The sequence below is a fragment of the Neomonachus schauinslandi genome, chromosome 5 (assembly GCF_002201575.2).
Source record: "Neomonachus schauinslandi chromosome 5, ASM220157v2, whole genome shotgun sequence".
In the NCBI taxonomy this organism is placed as follows: domain Eukaryota; kingdom Metazoa; phylum Chordata; class Mammalia; order Carnivora; family Phocidae; genus Neomonachus; species Neomonachus schauinslandi.
Window position 1 is genome coordinate 106,814,045 of NC_058407.1, and position 26,654 is coordinate 106,840,698.

General features: G+C 36.0%; 1 protein-coding gene across 19 annotated transcripts in view; it reads left to right on the forward strand.

Annotated features, from left to right (window-relative positions):
• PARD3 (par-3 family cell polarity regulator) overlaps positions 1-26,654 on the forward strand; it is a 656,432-nt gene that overhangs the window by 361,380 nt on the left and 268,398 nt on the right. For all 19 annotated transcript variants that reach the window (XM_021685996.1, XM_044915499.1, XM_021685999.1 and 16 more), the window contains 2 exons: positions 11,225-11,316; positions 13,591-13,674. In XM_021685996.1, coding sequence (XP_021541671.1) covers positions 11,225-11,316; positions 13,591-13,674 — 176 coding nt within the window. The remainder of the gene's footprint in view (positions 1-11,224; positions 11,317-13,590; positions 13,675-26,654) is intronic.

A 26,654-nucleotide genomic window follows, 5' to 3' on the forward strand; every position in this document is an offset into this window, starting at 1 on the left:
GGAATATTAAATCATTTAAAAATGTTTTCTGTGTAATTTGAAATAAAATACATCAATTAAAACATTTCTATTTTATTGCTATTCCTGTGTAAGCAAAGAAAAATACGATTTCAAAACACTAGAAAGAAGTACCAAATGTAAGGTGGAAAAGCTAGGACTCATCTTGATCAGTACATTGTTTTCTTGGGGAGCATGACATACTTTAATCATGTCATCACTTACAATCATGACATACTATAATCATTATTATCATAATTATAACCAAACTTTTGTTTTATATAAGATAGAAGACAGATTTATTTTAAAACCAAATGATACTTTATAAATAAAGATTGAGTTTTACTTATGTACAAGGGGGTCTTAGTACTTAATCATTGTGAGGCAGTGTTCCACGTATTTGACATTAATTAATTACTATGATTGTCAGAAACTCAATAGACAGTACTCTTCCCAGTCTATAAATGAGTAAGCTGAGGCACAGTGAAGTTACATAATTTGTCAGAATCATGCAGAATCCTTGTTTTTAACAACCAGGCTAAAGTGCTATATCAAATATAACACATGTCTAATACTTTAGATTAGTTGTATTTCTTTAATATCTTAATTTTTGTTTGGCATTTTTATTACATTCTGGGTATTAGAGACAATGCAGTAATGCATAGCTAATTAGTTTTATTAATGTTAATCTCTAATGCTATTATAAACTGTTGAACCATGATCTAAAATTGGCATTCAAACTAATCGTCATTGCTATGTACCCTGTGTCAAACATATAATCAGTTCATTTTGTTTAAGAGAATACATTCTCTCAATCCCCAGGAAATCTACCAACTAGTTTTTGCTTCATTGAATTCAACTAGAAAATTGAGTGAAAGCATTTTTTTTTAAACTACTTACTTTATCCAAACTATTTACTGGTTTCAAGTAAGTTAATGACTACATTTCATTTGTGAAATTATAATATTGCATTGGGAAGTAATAAACCAGTACACATTCTAATATATGTTTACATGCATGGATTTTGCTATAGGACCCATGTGTTACTCTTTACTTGCTTATTAACAATTTAAAATAATGTAGAACCCTGGGGACTGCTATATGTTTTCTTAATAAGCCCTTCAAAATTATTAATGGTGAAATATGTATTTATCATTTAGGAAAACAGGATAAAAAATATATATCTTGGTCCTTAATGAAAGTCCTCTTAGGTATTTGTGGACCACAGGGCTCAATGATGAACTTGCCTTGGTGTGACTCTTCTTCACTCATCTCCATTCTTTCTTTGGTTCTGTTTAATTGAAATTTCTTCTGGTTATCTAATTTATATGGCATCTTAAGAAGTCTTTTTCTCATCTTAATCTTTCTCCCATTCCGAATACTACACGTAGAAAGTGATTTTTAAAAAATCTCTGCTTGATTTCTAAGACTGATTAAATATGATACATATCAATACCAATGAATAGTCCCATCTTTGTACTTCCTTATAATGTTCTGTTTTATTTTTAAGCCCTTGATTCTATGCAAAGTCACTTTTCAGGGAAATTATAATATATTATGTAATAAAAAATCCTTTATAAAAGTATTGTAAGGTTTAAAAAAATCAATAAAAATAGCCTTTATTGTAAGAAGATTTTGTGCTCATGGTAAAAATACTTAATTCTATAAAGACACAATAAAATTCACTTGTAATCTTGCCACCCAAATATAACCACTGGTAAAATTTCCTGATGTTCATTCTTCCTGTGTTTATCTTAAAATGACACCGCCTCCCCCAATTTTGATAGTAATTCTCCATATGAAAGTTCATTTATGATATGTTCGGAATTTAATGTTCTGTGGGTTTTTTTTTTTTTAACAACATAAATTTTATTACATTTTCTCTTCTCATAGATCCTGACCCTGACACTAACTAGTTGGCTAGGATCACATGCATTACTTACTAGCTTTGGTCACTCTTCCTTGAGTAAAATGGAGTGAAAGAACATGGCAAATCTTGAACCATAGGCCTTTTGATGCCATTTTCAAAATCCCAGCTCAGCCACTGCAGGGAAAGGTGAAATCTTTTCTAGGCCTAATTTCTCATAATGAGAACTCCTACTTTGTTGTGAGGATTAAATGAAAGAGTGTATATGCAGTTTGTGTTGTGTTGTAGATGTTTAGTAAAATTGGTTCTTTCTCTTTTCTCTAAAAATTTTATTTTTATGGGTCAGGTGCTGTGCACGTAGTGGTATCTGTGAGTCCATCACAGCTTCCGGGACAGATCAAGTTACTTCCTTTATTCCGATTAGGAATGTAGGGTGTGGTGACATGAATAAGGATGTAGCCGAGGTGGGTGGGTTTCTGCCCAGCTCCGTCATTCATTGCACCGCTGCACACGCTGGGCATGCCCAGTGCATTTCTAGACATAATCTCACATACAGTGTGTAGTAAACCTTATTAACAAATACTTTGCATGTCAGCAACACAGCTCTGTTATCCAAACTGCATTGTGCATAGATTACTGGGAACTTGTCATGTGGTTATGTTGCTAGCTTATGTTTGGGAAAAAGTTTCACATGTAATTCATTAGAAATCCCATATATTTTGGGGCACCTGGGTGGCTCAGTTGTTTAAGTGGCTGACTCTTGATTTTGGCTCAGGTCATGATCTCAGGATCCTGGGATCAAGTGCCGTCTGGGGCTCTGCACTCAGGGCCAAATTGGCTTGAGATTCTCTCTCTCTCTCTCTTGCCCTCTCTCTCGCCTGCTACCCCTGCCCCCACTTGCACGCTTATGGACTCTCTCTCTCTAAAATAAAATACATCTTGGGATGACTGGGTGGCTCAGTTGGTTAAGCAACTGCCTTCGACTCAGGTCGCGATCCCGGGGTCCTGAGATCGAGCCCTGCATCGGGCTCCCTGCTCAGCAGGAAGCCTGCTTCTCCTTCTCCCACTCCCCCCTGCTTGTGTTCCCTTTCGCTGTGTCTCTCTCTGTCAAATAAATAAAATCTTTAAAACAAAAAATAAAATACATCTTTAAAATAAAATCCCATTGTTTTGTTTATTAGAATATGCTTAAGGGTTGTGTTGAGGATTAAACTGAGGTTGTATCGAAGACTAAAGAAGTAGATTCTCTACTGAATGGCACATCGTAGGTCTTCAATATATATTAGCAATTATCGTTTTTATTTTTTGTTATATATTATAAAATCTGTAAGTTTCTTGCCTCTTTAAGTGATTTGCACTGATCACTAGCAAGAAATAATTTGTTTCAGTTTTTTATTTAAATGAAAGTTTATTTTAAAATTATTTTAGTTCCTTCAAATATTAATTTTGAAATCATTTTTAAGCCAAGGAGAATATGTTTTTTGAATGAAGAAAAATATATATTTTAAACATATGGTATTTTAATATACCACTGAGTGAGATAAGTCTTTTTTACTTACCTGGGTATTACTTACTTCACCCCCAGAATAAAACATTTAAAAATGTCACCTCAGTAAGGTTTAGAATGTTATTAGAAAGGCAAGATGGTCAGATGACAAAATCCATACATTTCAACAATCCATAAATTAGTTTTTTTAAGGAATGTTCAAAAGAAAACAATTGGGTGTTATTCTGGTACACAAGCCCCCTATGAAACCAGATTGATAAGGTTGATTAAAATCATATCATCTAATGGGTGGCTGCCTGGCCATTCCTGTGTGGTGGGGGGACTGGAAATAGTACAGAGGCACTTCATGCATAGCAGGTGCCTTCAGTATTGCTGACGTGGTGATAGATACTTCGAGTGGTCATCTGTTTGGCATAAGTATGGATAGGAGTGAGGCAGGTGATGCCAGGTGGGATGCTGGGGTTAGTTATTGAATTCAGTGATTCTTAGTAAGGATTAATATGTAAAGCTTCTTTTGTGTATCATGGGGGCACAGGAAAAAATGGAAGAATTAAGTGAAGGAAGAGATTCCAGTATATGATTGGATATTGGACCAGATGTCTTCCAGTACGATTTCTCCATGCCCTGAAATTCTAATAATCTATGAGAAGCAGACTTATATTTTGGAACTTAATTTTGAGATTCCACTCTGCATGTAACAGGTGCAAAGATACATACTTTTTGTTGTTCTCTGTAGTGAGATAGCTTTCATAAATCAGCACCATCTGTTCTTCTTTCAAAGACTCTTCTCTTGCCTTGGGTTGTGTGGAGTCATGTTGTGTATGTTCCAAGACAGGAAATGCTTCATTTCTGTGGTAAATGAAAATTTCATGGGCTGTGTTAAATACTGTGTTTGCCATTCCATTTGATCAGTCTTAGCTTGAGATGAGAATGTTTGGAATCCTGTTGAGGGGATGAAGCTCACATTTAATACTCGACATCGCAAGTACTGAATCGTTCCTAATATAAGCCACAATTATTTGGTGTTGACCTCTGGGTTCTGTGGTGTACAGTTTATGTTATAATGAACTGCACTGTATTTAAAAGTATAACGGTTATTAATTCCCCAATACAGTACAAGAAAATATTTTTTAAGAGGTCTTATTATCTAGTATTGTCTGTCCTTAAAGGATTTGAATCAGTTTTTTTTTCATAAATGTTTTTACTCAAGTAGAATATAAGGACCATGAAATAAAATTATATTACACATTTCCTGATTTTATTTGTTTAGAAGGTTGCTATAGATTTACCATTCTCAGTTGAGAAGTCCCCCTCCCCTAGATATTTTCAATCGTTTTCCACATGTGATGGGAAATTACTTTTCCCTGGTGATTTGACCAATTAATCAAGTCGTGGCAACATTAACACAAAAGCCTTCTGGAATTCTATTTGTAATACTTAGGGGATGTGGAAAGAGATTCCCTGTGGAATTATTTTTCTCCAAATGTGATTCCCCCAAAAGTGATTTAATTCATGCTGTGAATATCCAAGTAAATATTTTTTGGGGGGAGATGCTGTAGCTCATTAGTAGTTAATGTGTCTCTCATTAAGTTTGGAAAGTCTTGGAGGCATTCTAGAAAGTGTGAAAGACTGTTTACTTAAGCATTTTTGTAGCAATATAATTGAACCCATTAAATTATTTATTGTTAAGAATAATAAAAACACTTGAAAAATATTGTAAATTTGTTTAAAAAGATAGCATCAGAACTTTCATTTCCTTTTGTGTTTCCTAAACATAAAGATCAAAGATAGGTGTGCAGGAAATTTAAGGAGGCAAATACTAGTTTTTTATAAAATGTTTTTAAAATGATAAATTATTTCTTAAAATTATAGGCATTTTTTCAAGTAATAACTATTCACAATATTTAATTCTTTGGAACTTGGAGTTTAAATATAGATATACAGGTGGTTGGTTTCTAGATAAAGTTTTATTGTGTTGCTGTAAAGCAGAATGTGTGCTTTTCATTTCCTTGCTTTTATAAGCAAACCAGTTAACAACTTTGTCCTCTTATTTTGTATGGTGATCGATGGAGGCAGCATTCAGTTAAGTGTTCTAATTACAGATCCTTTCCTTCTTTGCAATGACTTCTACTTATGGTTTTGGATATATATATGTGTGTGTGTGTATTTTTTTTTTTTTAAATCTGTGACTATAGAGAAGATATTTAGGACTCAAGCAGGGAAAAATACAACTAGATAATTTTTGAAAATAAGGAGTTTAGCCAAATTCGGTTTTCTTTAAACACATAGTTCATGTGAGTGCTTGTGATTTCAGAATGTATCATCCCTTGGTTCTGTAAGGGCTTTTTAAGTTGAGGGTTAGCCTTGATATTATTCATAGTATGGAAGAGAATAAGATTAATTTTTCCTAGAAGCAGAGAACAAATAAATTCATGTCTTCATCTCCACTTGTCTAGTACACATTCCTAACCTGATCTAAAACTCATCCTCCTCACCCAAGCTTATCACATTTTCATTTTCTCTTATTCTTTTCTCTCCTTTGACTAGAACGCTTCCATCTTTAAAAAAAAAATTCTGCTTAGATCCGTATAATATGGTAATAAGGCAAAAGAGTAACAAAATCTTTCCCCCCTTCTGCATGAGAATTTAAACTTCGGTTATTTTTTGGCTCTCTTTCTCCGAAAACCTGATAAAGGCTTCCATCCACTATCTTTATACGGTAAAAGTGACCTCTGATTAGTAAATTGCATATGGACTCAGAAAACTATAAACATGGGACAAGCAGCTTTGCCAGTGGTGGGTTTTTTTGTTTTTTTGTTTTTTTTAAAGATTTTATTTATTTATTTGAGACAGAGAGAGAGCATGAGAGTGGGGAGGGTCAGAGGGAGAAGCAGACTCCCCGCTGAGCAGGGAGTCCGACGCGGGACTCGATCCCGGGACTCCAGGATCATGATCTGAGCTGAAGGCAGTCGCTTAACCAACTGAGCCACCCAGGCACCCTGACCAGTGGTGTTGTTTTGAGGTACGTACTTCTGTGGGGCCTGAGGCTTGGAAGCCTGAGTAGCGAGTAGCGCTTGCAGCCTGCTGATGTGAGTCTTTTCCTGCACCTGAGTTGGGACACACAGGAGTAGCTCTGGGTCCGGGACAGTTATGCGGACTGCTCCTCCCCAGGATGCTGCCTTGCTGGAAGGTTGGGTTTTCAGCCTTAGGTACTTTGGGCATCTCAAATATGTAGTCAGAATAAAAATATAAAAATAATACTAGAAGGCTTTTAATGAAAAAATGAGCACTCTGTACTGCTCCTCTTGATTCTCCCCAGAGGGACTGTTTATGTAGATATTTATTTTTGTATTTACTTCCATGTTTCTAAATAAAATATTTAGGTTGCTCTTTCCTGGCGACCAGTTACTTACATCTGTTGACTTGCACTGTGGAAGATGAAGGTTTTTTCTTTTTCTGCCACCTATACTTGCCGTGTTCCCGTCTCCTCGCTTGTGTCACATTAGATGTCTAAGTGAAGTCAGTAGCCAGTGTCACATTAGTTGGCAGTTTGTGGCTCACTGCATGACCAAGTAGGTACTCTAATTTTTTTTCCCCTACACATTTTCCTTTGTTGTTCCTGGAGTCAATTGCTTTTGACCTTTTAAAAATCTATTTTGTTTTATCTCTATATTTCTGAACTTTCCCCCCACATTCTCTAACAGGTCTGTTAAAAAATATTTCCCAAATGTTCAGAAATATCAGACCAATTATTAATTTCTTTTTTTTCTCAGGGAGATAGACTTTCCAAACTTCTGTATCCTGTTGCTCTAATCTGACTTGGCGGCTTCTTCTCTGAGGTGTCTTTTCACCTTATTCTGGGACTTTCCTTGGGTTCTGTCCATTGCTCTATTGAATTTCTTGGATTTTGCTGGAGCATATCCAGAAATAGCTTACTACGAAAGGGTCCATGGGAAATAAAGACTTCGCATATCTGAAGATTTTTTTTCAACTTTCATACTTGATTTTTGTTTGGTTGGTTGAACATAGAAATCCCCACTGAAAAATTTGTTTTAATATAGAAGGTATGACTCTCTTATCTAGTAGAATTTAATGTTACTTTAAAAAGCATTGTTATGATAGGGCATTTTGTTACTGATATTCCTAGTTTTAGTTTGCTAGCAATCATACAAATGCTACCATTTGGCAATGCTTAGATTAAGCTCTGTTGTTGGGAGATAATTCTCCGTTTTTCTCTTCCATTTTCGTGTATCTTGAGAGCAGAGGCCTTTGTTGTGGACTATCCTTGCAAGGATGTATGTACAGCAAACAGCCTTGGAAGATTGATATAGTGTCTCCCTCCATAGTAACGGGCAGACATGCTGCTGCCTATGTAAGGTATTTGGGTTCCCTAAGCTCAGGTTTATTCTGTGTGCACCAGCGTTCCTGGTTCTCTTCACATCGCTTTGTAAGAATTTTAGCTGCAGAAAAGTGTGTAACAGGATGATACTTTGGCTATTGCTGTAATAAACTGTCCTTTGTCTCTGACCTGGGGGGGTCTCGTTTTTTTTCCGCTAGCATCCATGAAGCGATGCAGGCTAAGTTAGGAGCTTTTAAGTGGGATAAAATCATAGACTCTTCATAGTTCTTTTTTTTTTTTTTTAAGATTTTATTTGTTTATTTGTCAGAGAGAGAGAGAGACCATGCGAGCACATGAGCAGGGGGAGTGGCAGGCTGAGGGAGAAGCAGATTCCCTTCTGAGCAGGGAGCCCCCATGTGGGACTCGATCTCAGGACCCTGGGATCATGACCTGAGCCGAAGGCAGACACTTAACTGATTGAGCCACCCAGGCTCTTCATAGTTCTTAACATCTGCTTTTCCTCTGAAAATTCCCTCAACCAGTAACCCGTAGTGTTTTCTTCCTTGTGCCATTTATTTGATTGTATACATCATTTAGCTGTTTATATTTTTTAATGTGTATTCTCATTTCAAAGACATTTTACAACGAAGGTACTTTGTATGTAGCAAAACGCAACAAATATCAGGTTTTATGAATGTTTCTAAAATGTAGATTTTGTATTTAATTGAGTAGGTAATATGTTTAATATTAAGTTGTCTTGTAAGGCAAAAAGTATGAATGGATGAATTTGTACTTTTAAAATATAATTGTGTAACATTGCCTTAAATCGTTTATTTGCGGTATGTTTTATATGTCATGTATTATTTATTTCTCTTTTAAGTACTAGCTAACATTTACTGGGCAATTATTATGTGTTAGGCACCATGTTATGCTTGTTATACAGATTATGTTATCCCTCTCAGTAGTCCTAGGAAGATGTCTTTATTGTTTGTATTTTACAGAAGAAGGGATAGAAATATAGAAGAGGTATGTAACTTGCCTAAGGATATAAAATTGGCAAATGGTAGAGTCGGTACTCACACCCAACTGTTTAATTCTTGAACCCGAACTCTGCTATAAAATGCTATAAAATGGAGAGAAGGGAAAAGATAAAAAGTATATTTTCTCACCTGGAAGTTTTTAACATTGTGTAGTTTAAATTAATATTTTAGGCCTTCAGTATTGATTTGACATAAATAAAAGCCAAGTTTCATTTTCTGTGTCTATAATGGAATTCAGTATATAACTTGTGCTAAAAGTAACTATGTTCAGTCACAGCTTTTTAGAAGTACAAAACAACAAAATAAAGCAGCACAGGAGTTGATATTTACCCATCCAGAAGTTGGGAAATTTTAAGTTGTGGTTCCCATAGCAATTGCAGCTCAGCCTCAGGGCAGTGAATGTTGTGATCTCAACTGAACACCATATGCAGCAGCATGAAATAATATTCTACATGCTCTTGGGGGCCTGATAATGGCCACTCTGGGAACAATGAATGTGTAAATTATCAGTTACTGTTTTATCACTGTAGTTTGGGGCATTTCATTTATGTGGCTGTTTCATAGTATAACTTAGGTGTTTCACTGGTTATACATCATGGTAACATTTCAGTGGGGCTTAAATTATTAATGAATCCTGAAATGAAATGTTTTTAACTTGAAAGATTATTTTTGTGTTTTCCATCTGATTTATAAACAATCACTTTGCTCTCCTCCTACCCCCACTGCCAGTGGAAAAGCCTAATTTCAGGAGTTCTTGTTTACATTTAAAGTGTGGTCCTTAGGCAGGTTCAAGATGCTAGTTAACCTTCGAAATGTATTGTGTGCTTGTGCTTAAAAGAGATAGATGACTAAGAAGTGTGTATTAGAGCCTCTTAAATCATAGGATCATCCATCTTCGAGTATCTTTACTTCATGCAGTACACTGCCATGGAGGACACGTCTATCTACAACTCATAGAAAAACTTTGTGCCTTCATCTTCTTATTTTGGTGGATTCGCAGAGGAATTGTCAATTAGGTATTAATCAGCTGCTCTGTGTTCCCTTAGTATTGCTTGAAGAATTTAAAATATTGCTTAACACTGTGCTGAACCTATGACCTTTGCTTACCATTTTGTTGATTGATGTCTTTATTGATGGCATATAGATTTCTACTATGAGTCTCTCAAATACATGATTAAAAAATATAAAATTTTTCTTTAATGGTAGACTCCTATATAGGTGGTTTAATAAATTCACATAGAAAATCACTGTTACCAAATTTATATAGTGGAAAGGATAGACTTAACAAATTATGTTTATATAAGTTATACATATAAACTTCCAAGAAACAGATTAAATAAATTTTATTTATGTGTATTTGGAAACTTGTTACCCCAACGATTTCTAGGGATGATTTTGTTTTTATTAGCAAAATATACAGAGTATCTACTGGGTGCCAGACACTGTGGATCCAAGGTAAAGCACACGGAGCCACTTAGCCACTATGATTGGAGATTCCAAGTCTTTTCCAAATATTCTAGTTTGGTTAAAAAGACCTTTGATATCAGTCAGTCATGTTTATCATTATTTGAATTATCCTGGAAAGCCAACTTAACTGTGAACTCCTTAATGAAAAGATGATGGCCAAGATTATAAAATGAGGCATATTCTTGAGTGGCATTTCATTTATTTTTAGGTAGCCGTCACATTTATTCCACATGCACCTTTTGTAGTACCAGCATACTCACCCAGTTTCTACAACGTGTTGGAACATAATGTCTTACAATATTACCTTCATAAAAGGAGGGATACGAAAGTGGGGGTTGAGTATTTTGCTGTTTGTGCCTCTCCCTATGCTTGGTCCTTCATAATAGGAGTAAACAGCAGTGGTTCTTTATGGCTAAGATCTTAATGCCTTCATAGATACCTCTGGATAACCAGTCAGCTGGCTTAGGGTAACTTTATGTGAAATTTCAGAGGATGAAAGATTTGAGTCTAGGATGATACTTACTGCATGCTCATTTTGACAAGCTGGTTTAGTAGGAACTGAGGAACATTGAAGATTTTGGTAGTTGTTAAGGTTTTTAATGGTCTCAACTATTTGGATTAGTAAAAATTTTAAACAAGTATCACCTGTACCCTGCACATTTATTTATTAACGTAGCATTGTAGTAATGCATAATTATTCCTGAAAACATAAACCAAAGAGTGAAATAAGAATTATAAGAACATTCACATAAGTAGAAGTTCTTTCCTTACTGCAGTGGTGTCTTGTCCATCTCCTGGGATATGCTAACTCAGGAGACTGTGGCTTTAAAATACAGCTTGGCATATACACATACCCATCTTATCATTTAAGCTGATCCTCCCTAGAAGAAGGACCTAGTTAACATGATCAGAATGCCTATTAAACTCCAGTTTTATCCAATTTCCTTTCACATTCTGGAAGTAAACCTAACACAGAATATTCTTCTCTTTGTGCTGTGTGTCTCTAGGATGAGGATGGGACAGAAGAAGACAACAGTCGCGTTGAACCTGTTGGACATGCTGACACTAGTTTGGAGAACATACCCAGCTTTTCTCTGGAGTAAGTTACTGATGGTTTTGACTAAATTTGCAATATACGTGTAGCATTACTGATAGCAGCAAGTATTCCAAAAGCATATGGCATGCGGAATGTTTGTGCTTAGTTAAAAACATGCCTTGCATTGGTTTGTTTTCCAAAGAACATCTTTCATTCTATTGACTTGTAACACCTAATGTAAGAAGTATAGCATGGAAATTTACATGTACCTGTCCTGGTTTCATGCCTTGGCAAATACTATTAAATGATAATATAAAATAGTATTTGATTGAAAATGTTTGTTGTGTTAACAGCACTAAAACTGTTTTCAAATTGCTTTCTATGTCAGTGTTTTGGTCATTTATTTGTTCTTCAGCTTTGCTAAATTAAAAAGAAGTATAGACAGACTTTATTCGAAAAACCAGTTGGATCATGTAAGCATTAGTCATTTTAGTATATATTTTTTCGATTTTTTCGAAATGGAATCTCTCAAGATAATTGTTGAAAAATTAGAGTCATAGGTTATGGCCCTTAAACATGACTTTACTTATAAAAGGACAAAGAAAACTTTACTATATTATCACAACTTTACAATTATCTTAAGTATTGGCATGTTTAAGTGGAATGTGTTCTCAGAATTTCTTCCCTGGGTAATTTAGACCAGGGAGGGCAGTCATTCTGAAGTTTTGTCTGACTTTGGGTAAAAGTTGAGGAGGCCTAGATATTAGCATGTATAAACTCTTAATTTTGTCTTTTCTTGGTCTTCCAAGGGAAGGCTCTCAGAACTTTCTCAGTGAGATTAAACAGGGTCTAGAATCAGGTTATGTTTAGATAGACAGCAACCAGCACTATTACAGTTAAGAAGTACTTGCCATGTCCTAGTTCTTTTTAGATAGAATGTGGAATAAAATAAATTTATTAAAGTTACCGTACTGTTTTCAGTTGACAAACTAATCATTAAATAGATGTTCAAATGATATGTAACAGTATCTAAAATAGAAGTTGTGAAATTCTATGACAATATAAAAAATTAATTCATTTAAATAGTATTACTTCAGTAAATATTTTGGCAGTTTGGCAAAATTTTAATTTTTTCCTAGTTAGCATATGTGATTACATCTATGCCCATATTCTTAATTTTGTTTTGATTTGTTTGATATCACTGTCTTTAATTTTCTTTTAGTCTTTGTATTACATAATGAGGACATTAATAGTATCTAGGATAACTTTAAGTTTTTATTTTGGAAATACAATTGAAGAATTGGCATTTCCATTATATAAAAACTAAACTGCAATCTTTGTCAAATCCATTGGTAATCTTTATAGTTGTCCAGGTTGCTTCTACTAGGTATTTAATTGAAACACTATTTTTAAAAATTGATTGTCAGGTAAGACCTGCTTAGATTTCTGTGTACTACACACATGCACACACACACACACACACACACGGAAAACTCTATAAAGAAAATGAATCGCACTTAAAAGATTTAGAAAATTTACATTCTCCAAATTACACCAGTTTTCATTAAGCTCAGCCTTATTAATAGTAAAGTACTTTTGTTATGTAATAGAAGTAACTTCATGTTACTTACATCTCTCTCCATGACTTTAAGGTTCAGTTACAAACACTTATAGAAATTATTTGATGTTTAGCAGGCTTTGAGGAATGAGTTTCATTCCCAGCATTGTGGTACACTTATAGAAGTTTAGGACTTTGAATTGTTGTGGAAAAATGTGGGAAATAAAGATAGCTGGGTCACATCTGGCCTGGAACCTATGGAGGCAAAACAAAAGCTTTGACCTCATTGGATTATTGGAAGGATTGATAATGTGACTTACGCAGGAGCACTTTGTAAATTTTAAAGTGCTGTGCAGCCAAAACACCTTTATTCATTTAATCTTCATTATCCTTGAAATAAATACCGGGATGGAAAATTTTCAGTGGAAGTGTAAGGTTTGACTTACAAAATGTGTACTTGTATTACACATAAAAGAGTGTGGTCCGAGAGAAGGGGTTCTGTGTCATTTTAATGTAGTTATTTCTGATGAATACTGTCTCTCCAAGCCATCAGACTAGTGTTCAGGTATGTAGTGTTTACTGCCGCTCCCATCACCACGCTTGTATTCCAGAATGTGTATGTGTATGCGTGTGTGCTTGGTGAGATTTTCGTTTTGTTCTCTTTTGTTGTTTATGGTGTGTCTGTGTTGTAGCAGTTTTTTGTTATTGTTTTGTTTTGTTTCGGTTTTGGTTTGTTTACAGTACATGTTCATGCTCCCTCATTCATCATTGTCTCACAGTGATATGGTAAAGCTCGTACGAGTCCCCAACGATGGAGGGCCTCTGGGAATCCATGTAGTGCCTTTCAGTGCTCGAGGCGGCAGGTAATGTATCCTGGAGGTTTTTAATTGAATCATAATGTTGAGTGTTTTTATCTTCATTTATGCCCAGATACAGAGTGGTGTTGATTTAGCATATGCTTAATAGGGACATTTTCATTTGGGGCCAGCTGCTCCTTCATTCATACGTATACATCATAATCACAGAAAGCACTTATGCTGATGAAGAAATCAAGCATTTAAATTATTCTGATAATGTTATTGGTCATCACACATCCCTGCAAGCATTTTACTTTGCTGTATATTGATGAAACACTTTAGAGTCAGCACTCCAGCTGAATTTGGAGAATTAAGGGAGAGCTTAAAGCAGTTTTCTGGAAAACTTATGCAATAAAAATGATCCAGATAACTTAGGTAATGATTCATTTTAGATTCATTTTTAGGTTTATTTAGTTCTTAAATTTTTGTAAGATTTTTATGATTATGTTTGGAAGTTTTAAAAGTTAAATAAGCTATTGATTTATTTCCTACCATGTGGTCTGTGGCTCCTTCTCTTCAATCTCTACACACTCAAATGTCAAACTTTTGTACCGTTAATGACTTTGTTACTTTAAAGAATGTGTATCTTTAAAAACTTCAAATGTTGTATGACTTTCTTTTATTCTGCTGCTTCTTTCTATTAAAAAACTATTGGGTTTATTAAAAGTTTTTGTTTTAATATCTTTACTGTGACTTGATTTTGCGACTCGTGGTTGATGGGCCTTTGTCAACAACCCGTGAAATGGTCGCATCCTTGTCCTGGGGAAGTGAGCTGTTAAGTGGCTGCAGTTTACTTGTATCCTCTCTGAAAGCCCCATCCAATAATTATCCGGTGAAATATACTTAGGAACTATTTGGCTTCTTATTTTGAACTTCTTTCTTTTTTTGTTGTCATCATCATTATTATTATTTTTAACTTCCTTTACACTGGGAGAAGAAAGGGGAAAGCTGGAAGGTGGCCTTAGACCAGTGACTGAGAACATGAGACATGGTTTACACCGTTGCCAGCTAATTACAAGCATCTAGTATGTTGTAAAACAAACAGATGGGCTGTCAGTGATAAGTGTGTGGTTAAATTATTTAATTTTGTTAATTGAGTATTTGAACAATTGTACTACCTTCCTGGTGAATGCTCCTAATGGTGGTGACTCTAGGTTTCGCCTCTTTGGTAAATCACATACCTTATGGAATGTCTGGAAGTTGAAACTTTGGTTTACCTAGATCTCTGCTGGAGTAAGAGGCTTGATAGTTAGTGTTATATAACAAGCTGTGAAATTCCCCTTGAATTTTGAGATGGTGTTGTATTCACAGGGATGTGACTGCTTTCCCTTTTTTCCTCCTTCTCGTCTTTGTTTATTTTTAAACTCTGGAGAAGCATTGAAATTTCTTCGAGGTACTTTCATTTAAACACGCTTAGTTCTTTTTCAAAAATGGCCTTTGCCTTTGTTTCCTTTAAAGAACATAATTTTAAATGATCTCAAAAGTTAAATCTTTTTTCATTTATTTCATGAGTAGAAAAAAAATGATACAGTAAAGTGCAGGGATTATAGCTTCCAAATATTAGTGTACCTTTATCTCCCTGTGGGATATAACTTTTTACAAATGAGATTTAACTGTGTATGCCCCAGCTCTGAACCAGTATTTCATTTTTTTGTTATATTGAAGTATAATTGATGTACAATATTATATTAGTTTCAGATGTTCAACATAGTGATTTGACATTTGTATGCATTATGAAATGATCCCCATGGTAAGTCCAGTTACCATCCATCACCTGAGTTAATAATATTATTATCTGTATTCCCCGTGCTGCACATTATACCCCATGACTTACTTATTTTATAACTGGAAGTTTGTTCCTCTTGATCCTCTTCACCCATTTTACCCACTCCCAACTCCTTCTCCTGTGGCAACTACCAGTCTGTTTTCTATGAGTCTGGTTTTGCTTTGTTTTGTTTTGTTCATCTATTTGTGTTTTAGATTCCACATATAAGTGAAATTATGTGGTATTTGTCTTTCCTTGTTTGACTCATTAGCTTAATAACTTCAAGGTCTATCCATGTTGGTCACAAATGGCAAGATTTCATTCATTTTTATGGCTGAGTGGTATTCTATTGTAGATCTATACCACATATTTATCCAGTCACCTATGGATGGACACTTAGGTTGCTTCCATATCTTGGCTATTGTAAATGATGCTGTAATGAACGTAGGGGTCATATATCTTTTCCAGTTAGTGTTTTTGTTTTCTTTGGATAAATACCCAGAGGTGGAATTGCTGGATTGTATGGTAGTTCTATTTTTAATTTCTTGAGAAACCTCTGTACTGTTCTCCATAGTGGTGGTACTAATTTACATTCCTACCAACAGTGAATGAAGGTTTCCTTTTCTCCACATCCTCAACAGTGCTTGTTATTTTAGTGTGTATGTGTGTGTGTGTGGGGGGGGGATTGATAATAGTTATTCTGACAGGTGTAGGTGATCTTATTGTGGTTTTGGTTTGCATTTTGCTGATGATTAGTGATGTCAAGCATCTTTTCATATGCCTGTTGGCCCATCTGTATGTTTTCTTTGGAAAAACGTCTACTCAGGTCTTCTGCCCATTTTTAAATTGAGTTTGTTTTGTTTTGTTTTTGCTTTTAGGTGGTGTGAGTTCTTTATAGATTTTGGATATTATTAGCTGCTTTTATAATGGATGATTCTCAAATATTATCCCCTACTTAGTACATTGCCTTTTCATTTTGTTAATAGTTTCCTTCACTTACAAAAACTTGTTCATTGGATATACTCCCATTTGTTTGTTTATTTTTTTAAAAAGATTTACTTATTTATTTTAGAGAGAGAGAGGGAGAGAATCCTCAGACTCCCTTCTGAGCCAGGAGCCCGATGCGGGGCTCTCTGTCCCAGGACCCTGAGATCATGACCTGAGCTGAAATTAAGAGTTAAATGCTCGGGGCGCCTGGGTGGCTCAGTCGTTAAGCGTCTGCCTTCGGCTCAGGTCATGATCCCAGGGTCCTGGGATCGAGTCCCACATCGGGCTCCCTGCTCGGCGGGAAGCCTGCTTCTCCCTTTCCCACTCCCCCTGCTTGTGTTCCTGCTCTCGCTATGTCTCTCTCTGTCAAATAAATAAATAAAATCTTTAAAAAAAAAAAAAAAGTTAAATGCTCAACTGACTGCGTCACCCAGGCACCCCTCCCATTTGTTTATTTTTGCTTTTGTTACTCTTGCCTGTAGAGTCAGATCCAAAATAAAATATATCACTAAGACCGATCTCAAGGAGCTTACCACCTGTGTTTTCTTCTTGGATCTTTATGGCTTCAGGTCTTACATTCAAATCTTTAATACATCTTTTTTTTTTTTTAAAGATTTTATTTATTTGACACAGAGAGAGATAGCGAGAGCAGGAACACAAGCAGGGGGAGTGGGAGAGGGAGAAGCAGGCTTCCCGCCAAGCAGGGAGCCCGATGTGGGACTCGATCCCAGGACCCTGGGATCATGACCTGAGCCGAAGGCAGACACTTAACGACTGAGCCACCCAGGCGCCCTCTTTAATACATCTTTAGTTAAATTTTGCATATGCTTTAAGACAGTGATCTAGTTTCCTTTTTTTTTATTCTTTTGCATGTAGCTGTCCAGTTTTCCCAACACCATTTGTTGACAAGACTGTCTTTTCCCCTTACCTGACTGTGCCACCCAGGCACCCCTATCTTTAACTTTTGATATTTATTTACAACATGTCTTGGTGTTGATCTTTCTGGGTCATCTCATTTGGGACTTTCTGTGCTTCCTGGACCTGGATGTCTTTTTCCTTCTCCAGGTTAAGGAAATTTTCAGCCATTATTTCTTCAAATAAGTTTTCTGCCCCCTTCTTTTTTCTCCTTCTGGGACTTGTATAATGTGAATGTAGTATGTTTGATATTTTCCCACAGATCCTTAAATCTATCCCCATTGAATTTATTTGTTCATCTTTTCTGTTCTGTTTGGGTGATTTCCACTACCCTGACTTTCAGGTCACTGATCCATTTTTCTGTATCATCTAGCCTCCTTTTGATTCCATCTAGTGTATTTTTCACAGCAGTTATTGTATTCTTTTGCTCTGTGACTTGCGTTTGGTACTTTCTTATATTTTTCTATCTCCTTGTTGAAGTTCTTGGTGTGGCCATCCATTTTCTTCTGACTTTAGTTAGCATCTTTATGACTATTACTTTGAAGTTTTTCTCAGATAAATTATCTCTGTTTCATTAAGGATTTTTTTCTGGGATTTTATTTTGTTCTTTCCTTTGGAACATGTTCCTCTGTTTCCTTATTTTACTTGACTCTGTTTGGTTTTGTGTATTTTGTAAAACAGCTCTATCTTCCTGTCTCAGGGAGTGGCTCTGTGTAGGAGATGAATCTTAACGTTTAACCTGATCCTTGTTCTTGGTTGTCTCTTGAGTTGTCTCCAATTGTTTCAGTTCTGTGGGGTCCAGAAGCCCAATCATCCCCACCACACCTGAGCCTGGTGCTCACAGGACATCCCCTAAGTGCACTACACGTATCTGTTCAATGAAGGCAGGGTCGCATGAGCAGCGAAGGGCAGAAGGCATGGGTCTGCTCACCTGCTGCACCTGGAGGTGCTTGCAGTGGGGAGAAGGGCTTGCTTTCCTGTAGCTGTTAGTTGGCTAGAGTGCGGTGCAAAACATGGCGCCCACAGTACTATCACTAGCAGTGTGGAATTAACCCGTCAAAATGGCATCTGCCACCATTCCATCCCTGGAGAGAATACCAGCAGACTTCTACCCTCTGGTAGATGCCTGAAGTTTGGCAAGTGAAATTCCTTCACCTGTGGTCTAGACTTTTTTCAGACTGCTGCTTTTTCAGCTGGGTCCTGCATGTTAGTCCCTTAAGAGGGAAATCTTTGTTCGCGATAGCCCTGTGGTTCTCCTTAACGTAATTCCCGTTGGCTTTCAAAGCCAGACATTTTGGGGGTTCCTCACTCTGGTTCAGGCCCGCAGTGTTGTGATATCTAGCATGGAGTACAAACCCCTTGCTCCTCAGGGAGAAACTGTGTATATTGATTTATGTATGTATATATTTATTCATATTTGTGTTGTATTTTAAGCTTTTTCCCAATTGTGGGTCACTGTGCTGGGGGGTTTTGGCAAGAGCACATGTCTGTGTGGTCTTTTCGTCCTTTCTTAAGGAGTAGCTATTCAGCTGGTTCTCAAGTTCTTTTCTGATGGACGGTTCCATATGGAGCTGTTTGTTGTGTCTGTGGGAGGACATGAATTCAGGATCTTCCTACACTGCCCTCTTGAACCACTTTCTGCCCTCCCATTTAAATGGGACTTAACCAGTATTTCAATCACAAGCATGTCATTTTCTGTCATTTATTACACATTTCCTCCCTCAATGTGAAAGGATATTAGGATAAAACAAATAGATGAAAAGCCTAGAGCAAAAAGAGTAAGACAGAAAAGTAAATGTAGTATAGATTAATTCAATGGAAGCAATTTCACAGAATCCATCAGGCACTGGTTACCATGGTGTTTAGAGATATAGAACACATTCAAGTAGACAAGTATCCTTTTGCAGAACTACAAGTTATTTTATAACTGTGTCATTTTTAATCCCTGTTGATTTGGCATTTAAAGAAGAAAATCTTGTGCAGCTTTCTTATATAAGGGACAGAGAGATTAAGAAAATCAGGTTCTTTGTAAACTCTTTTTAGGCATTAACAGTTTTCATATTAGGAAATAACAGAAATATTTGTATTGCATTTTTAAGCTTCCTCATGGACTCGATAGTAATAGTTATTCAGAGTTAGGCTGTCATTGGGAGAGAAAAAATAGGCAGGCTGCTTAGAATCATAGAAGTCAATCTTGAGGAGGAAGACACACCCATGGTTCTTGTTCTCAGAAATGCTTATAGGTGGATTCTTCTCATTCAGGCAGAAACCTTCCCAAGCATTTACCGTGTGGTGATTCCTGTGTTAGGTGCTAGGAAACAAAGATGAACAGGACATAGTCTTTCTCTAGAGATTTGCAGTCAAGATGGAGTGATGGCCAAGAAATCACACAACTATAATTATGTGATAAATGTTGATATATAATAGGTACTCTGTGAGTTGATAGAGGAACAATTGTCTGAATTATGTAACTGAAGCTGGCTTGTTGCAGAAGGTGATTTTAAATGTGATGACAGCTTATAAAGGGAGCTACATCAGCTCCGTGGTGGCTGCAAGGGCAAATTAAGCAATGGAATATAGCAGAAAGGAAGAAATTAAGTGGAACTCGTGAAGAAATTGCATATATATCTAGTGGGAATAAAAGAATACATATTCATGGGATGTAAGTTGAAATTTCCAAGAATAACTTCTCTTGTACAAAATTCCAATCACACTTGGGCCTTCTCAATTTTGGAGATATGACTAATTGAATAACACTTACTGAATACTTATTTTTGTAAAAGTGACCCATATATGTCAGTATTGCTTTCTGATTTGGATTTCAAAGTCAAAAAGTCTAAGGAACAATGTGGGATGTGAATTATATATCATAAAGACAAGACATAAAATGCAGGACATCTCGAATACAAATATAATTCAGGAAAATAGGAAGAAATGTGAAGTCAATGTTAGAGAAATTCTTAAAGCCACTTAAGTATTATTATGGCCTGAGGGATAATGGAATTTTTTAAATAAGGATCTTTCTGGGCCTACTTAAAAAGACTATTTTCTGGAGTAAAGTCAGATGGTCTTTTCTGATTGGAGGCATCAGCGATAGCTAGCATATGGCTGCTCATCCCCCAACCACTCCCTCAGTACCTAGACACGGAGACAGTGTTACCTTCCCCTTGATGCTGCTTTTCTTTATAAGTGTTTATTTTTTAAATTCCAGTTAGTTAACATACAGTATAATATTAGTTTTAGGTGTATAGTATAGTGATTCAGCACTTCCATACAGCACCTGGTGCTCATCACAGCAAGTGCACTCCTTCATCCCCATCAGCTGTTTAACCCATTCCCTACCCATCTACTCTCTGGGAACCATCAGTTTGTTCCCTATAGTTAAGAGTCTGTTTCCTGGTTTGCCTTTCTCTCTTCTTCTGCTTTGTTTTTTCTTTTCTCTTTGCACATTTGTTTTCTCTTTTAAATTCCACATATGAGTGACATCATATGGCATTTGTCTTTCTCTGACTGACTTATTTTGCTTAGCATTATACTCTCTAACTCCATCCATGTCATTGCAGATGGCAAGATTTCATTCTTTTTTATGGCTGAGTAATATATATTCCATAATATCTGTCGATGGACAGATATTTGGGTGGTTTCCACAATTTGGCTGTTGTAGATAAGGCTGCTACAAATATTGGGATGCATGTATCCCTTTGAATTAGTATTTTTGTATTCTTTGGGTAAATAGCTACTAGTGCAATTGTTGGATTGTAGGGTTGTTCTATTTTTAACCTTCTGAGGAATCATCAAACTGTTTTCCAGAGTGGCTGCACGAGTTTGCATTCCCACCAATGAATGCAGGAAGGTTCCCCTTTCCCCACATCCTCGCCAACACCTGTTGTTTCTTGTGTTACTGATTTTAGCCATCTGACAGGTGTGAGGTGCTATCTCATTATAAGTTTGAATAGTATTTCCCTGATGATGATAAGTGATAATGTTAAACATCTTTCCATGTGTCTGTTGGCCATCTGGATGTCTTCTTTGGAAAAATGTCTGTTCATGTCTTGTGCCCATTTTTAATTGGATTATTCTTTTTTTGGGTGTTGAATTTTATAATTTATTTATATATTTTGGATGCTAACCCTTTATCAGATATGTCATTTGCAAATATCTTCTCCCATCCTGTAGGTTGCCTTGTAGTGATGCTGTTTTACTTCACTTGTCATCTTGTATGTATTTCAAAAATAAAGTTAACTCATTCCCATCCAGAACTCTCTATTCACAGTTTCCTTACCTTGAAATCAATTTTCACTTCACACATATAATTTGATTTCCTCCTGATGTAAATGTCAAACATACCCTTCTTATTTAAATCACAAATGCTGCTACTTTCAGGGAGGTTATGCCAAATAATTGTCTTTTCCTTTGGTAGAGAAACTATGTTTTATTTTTTATTTTTTTCTGTTTCTAGGACTTAACCCATAGGTATTACTCAGTGATGCTTACAAAGTAAAAGTGTGAATGAATCTATGCCTACCCATATTAGCAATGGCATTGCTATGTTAGATATAGATAAATAAAGACATATCCTAGTTTGATAGTTGTTAATGAGTTTTTCTGAGGTTTCTAATGTAATATTAGGTATTTAAAAAGCAAGATAAAAAATGTATACTGTAGACATTGGGTTTATGAAATTGTAAGATTTAAATTTGGTTTTAAGGAACTTAAAAGTCCAGTTGAAAAATGTGTATAAGAAAAATCTATGCTATGTGTCAGAAGAACTGCACGCACAAGTGCCCTTGGGATTTAGCAGAAGGACGGAATACTGTGTGCCGTGGTGTACCCTCAGTGGAGCAATGGGGCTTGATCTGTTCTTTGAAGGAAGTACAGGAGTTATGCTAGAGACACTCTGGAATGATAGTCTTCCCCAGGAAGAGACTATATGAAAGGAAGATGCCACATACACATGTGCATGATTTGGTAAGAAATAATGAGTCAAGGATTTGAAACAGAATTTATTATAAGATAGCACTGGAGAGATTGTTACAGAGCACTTTACAAGTGACCGATGAGACCTCATTCAGTAAATAATGGAGAAATTGTTAAAGGTTTTCAAGAAATATGACTATTTTTAAAAAAATAATAGTTATTCTTTTACCTGGACTCCATAGTATAACTTATAGTGGATATTATACATCTTTTCCCCTGTGGAAACCAGTATGGCTAAAGCATATTATTCTTTTTTTTTTCTTAAAGATTTTATTTATTTATTTGACAAAGAGTGACACAGCAAGAGAGGGAACACAAGCAGGGGGAGTGGGAGAGGGAGAAGCAGGCTCCCAGCTGAGCAGGGAGCCCGATGCGGGGCTTGATCCCAGGACCCTGGGATTATGACCTGAGCTGAAGACAGATGCTTAACCGACTGAGCCACCCAGGCAAAGCATATTATTCTTAATAAAGTGCAGTCTGTTTCTCTGGGTCTTTTCTGTAATGGACATTTCCCATTTATATATACATTCTTCTTTATTCTTAGACCTGTGGTCTTTGGAGTGTTCTTTCACAGTACTTTTTCTTACGCGAATAGTAGTTATAGGCTTGTGTTTATTTTATCCAGCAAGTTTTTTGTTTGTTTTTGTTTTTGTTTTTAACAGATCTTGTATCTACCAGGCAGTATTCTTGTTTCTCTGCATACAGTAGATCAGGGCTTGGCAAACCCTTTACGGGGTCAGATATCCAACATTGTTGCATTGCGGGTCACCAAGTTTCTGTCACCAGTATGCAGTTCTGTCATTGCAGCATGAAAGCCATCATAAGCAATGTGTAACCAAATGGGTGTGGCTGTGTCCGGTGAAGCTGCATTTATAAAAATAGGTGGCAGGCTGAATGTTGGCTCATGGGCCGTAATTTGCCAGCCCTGCTCTAGAGAACCAAACAAAAATGCCTGTCATCATGGAGTTTCTATTTTAGTATTTTTTTTTTTTTGTATCTAAAATCCCTTCTTCTCTGTTTCCTATTCATAATATTTGTGGGGTGGGGGGAGAGTCCAAAGTTTCATTATCACTTACTGGTTGATAAGAAAATCTCTCTGTTGTAACTGTATATTTAATTTCCCACCAACACATACCCCTAAATCTCAGGAATTCCCAGAAGAAGGCAAATTAAAAAAAACAAACTCATTGAACATCCTCCAGTGAGTAATAAGTATTCACAGAACTCTTCTTCCTATATCTGATTGTCAATCATGGGAATTAAGGAAGAATCCTAAGTCTTCAATTGGGAAAGCAGCAGCCCTTGGTAAGAAAGGGAGAGTCTGAGGGTGTGTGTGTGTTTCTAGCTTTCTGCTAACGGCTCATGCTGGCTAGGCCTTATTAATCCTGTCTCAGCTCACTTTATATAGATGAAGATATTTATCTTCAATTTAACATTTAGAGTATCAGATGAAGAGTCAACACTACACTTTCAATTGCTGTAGTAAAGTTTCTTTTCAAAATGACTTCTTCCCCTTGACTTTTTGCTTTATAATAATACATTGAAAACAAAAAGTTCATTTTCTTTCCAGGATTTCTTGTTAGAAATGTTGTGTTACCTTTCTGTCAATGGTTAACTTGACCACATGTTATCTTCATGTTATTGGCAGAGGGGTTGTTCAGAACAGTTCAAGTTTTAAGACCAGAGGTCCCTGGGACAGAACCCAGCTCTGTGTTTTGGTAGAAGTGTAGCCTGAGCAACTTAGCTTTGCTTAGCCTCAGTCTTCCCATCTAAGGGATGGACACTCCTATGATTTTGTATGGCTTAAATAGGAAAATATATGTGATTACAATATAACGTTTAACAAAGTACTTGGCATTGACAATTAATAAGAATGCTATTTTATCATCCATTTATCTTCCTGTTATGTGACTTGGAATTCCCTCCATGTTGCTTCTTGTTCTGGTGGTTCTGGTTGTTTAGATAGGTGCTGATTAGTCTAGATAATAGTGGAAAATGATTATTTTTTTTCTTCTGTTTTGAACCCAAGATGAGAATTTATTGCTATTATAAATTTAAGATTCACAAAAACAGCTGACCCTGGGACAACACAGGTTTGAACTGTGTGGGTCCACTTGTAAATGGATTTTTCTCCTATAAATACAGTACAGTACTGTAAATGTTTTTTGTCTTTCTTAGGATTTTCTTGTTAACATTCTCTTTTCTTCAGCTTATTTTAAGAATATAGTATACAGTACACATAACATGCAAAATATGTGTTAACTGACTAATGTTATCGGCAGCAGTAGGTTATTAGTAGTTAAGTTTTTGGGAAGTCCAAAAGTTATATGCAGATTTTTTACCACACTGGGGTCAGCACCCCTAACTCCACATTGTTCAGCAGTCAACTCTATACACTAGTTTAGTTACTTGAGTTTATATTTTAATGAAGAATTATAGCCAGTTTGAATTTCATGGAACTAGTTCATTTCAGATCATTGTAGAGTTTTGAAGTTATCATTTTTGAAAGAATAAATATACTCTTTGAGTATTCAATTTTAATTTACTTCTGAGAAAACAGTTTAACTTTATCAACTGAATCTATAGCCTTTTGTCTGAAAGTTTTCAATTGTGCATTCTTAGTTGTAGACTTGTTTGTTTTAATAAAGGATTATAATAAATACATTTGTTTTAGACAGAAAAATGTAACTTACATTTAGATAAATCTTGCTTCTTTAAATGTAGAAGTATGATGCTTGTCATTTCTGCCCTAAGCTGAAGGATTTCTCTATTTTTATTTACCTTTTTTTTTTTTTTGAAATTCTTCATCTCATCTCTTAAAGATTTAAGAAAATAAGGATTTTTTTTTTTTTTTAAAACTTGGAACTTCTTTGAACTTTCTTCTGTTTGTGTCTGCTCTGATGGTGGCTGTGGTTCTCAGGGATCAAATGTGGGTAATTGCTGGCTCCTCATGTGTAGTGTTCAGTGAGGTGAGAAGGTCTTGCTGATGCGATCCCATTCGGCCCACTTCTGCTCTGCCTTCAGGACAGTGGTGGTGTTTATACTGTGTCAGCTTTTATTAAGATGAATTATGATCATTTCCATACAGCTGGGTGGCGGTTGTGGGAGTTTACATTATCAAAGCAAAACTCAGACTTACTTAGCCAATTTAGATGTCAATAAAACATTTGTTACTTATTTTCAGTTTTATCATTGGTTGTAATTTATACTTAGAATTGAAAATGTTAACATGTATGACTGAGTTTGTTTTAATTAAGTGTATAATTAGGCTAATGAACCTTGTAAAAATGTAGTGGTGCAATCCTTAATATAATCTAAGCAGTTAAATTTCTAATTACACATCCAAAATCATGTACAAAGATGCAGCATGTCAATGGCTTGCTTTCTGGGACTGTATTCTTCTTCTTTGCCCCTCCCCCGCTTTTGGTAAGAAACAGTACTCAAAAGCCACAGGAAAGGGCTTAAAGAAATATGTGTAGATTTGCATATTTTTAGTGTAGGAAAATTATTCAGAAGTGAGAATTGTACATAGTGGATATAGTATTTTTTCTCAAAATTTTGAAAAAGTATAGGAAACAGTAGAAATGGAATAGGCTTGGGGATATTTCAGATTTAGCAGAAAAAAAATCTGTGTGCTCTAAAAGCTGTATGTGCCAAGTTGAGCTTACATTAGATTCACACAGGAGGTGAAGGAGGTTCTGTTTCTACACCCCCAAACCCTCCAGACATATCTTCATAAATCTGCCCCTCCACATTAATAAGCACACCGCGTCCTTTCTCCTGTGTCTATCAGCTCGTCTGGCTGCTCCTGGACTGTTCCTCTTGCAGAGCTCACCCCACTGCCTCTTTTCCCTCTTCCTCTTCATAGTTTTTGCAAAGTCACTTCTTACGGAAAGTGGTTGCCCTGATAAGGAATTCTGGTACAAATTGCCTAAAAGAAAAACTAGTCTCTATCCCAGCACACGGACATGCCAAAATGTTTGGCCTTCATTATCTTCAGTTATGTGTCTAATAAGTGTTCTAGGGACCACAACGCCATAGGCAGTCAGATCTTTATTACTCCAGAACAAATAAATACTAGTTGCTAGATGAATTTGCAAACTATATACCTAAAATTTATTTTTAATTATACTGTTTGAGAAGGCTTTAAATTGAACGTGGGAGGTATGGAAATCTATCTGCTTGCACTCACGTTTTCAGGAAGATGAAAGTGTTACAACTTCCCTTTGATTTCCCTTCAGAGGGTACTTTTCATTCTCAGCTGTTACCAGTTCAATTTGCTTGTGAAGTTTTTTTGATAGTTCATTCCCATTCCTTTTGTAATCATTTTCACCTAGTGAAG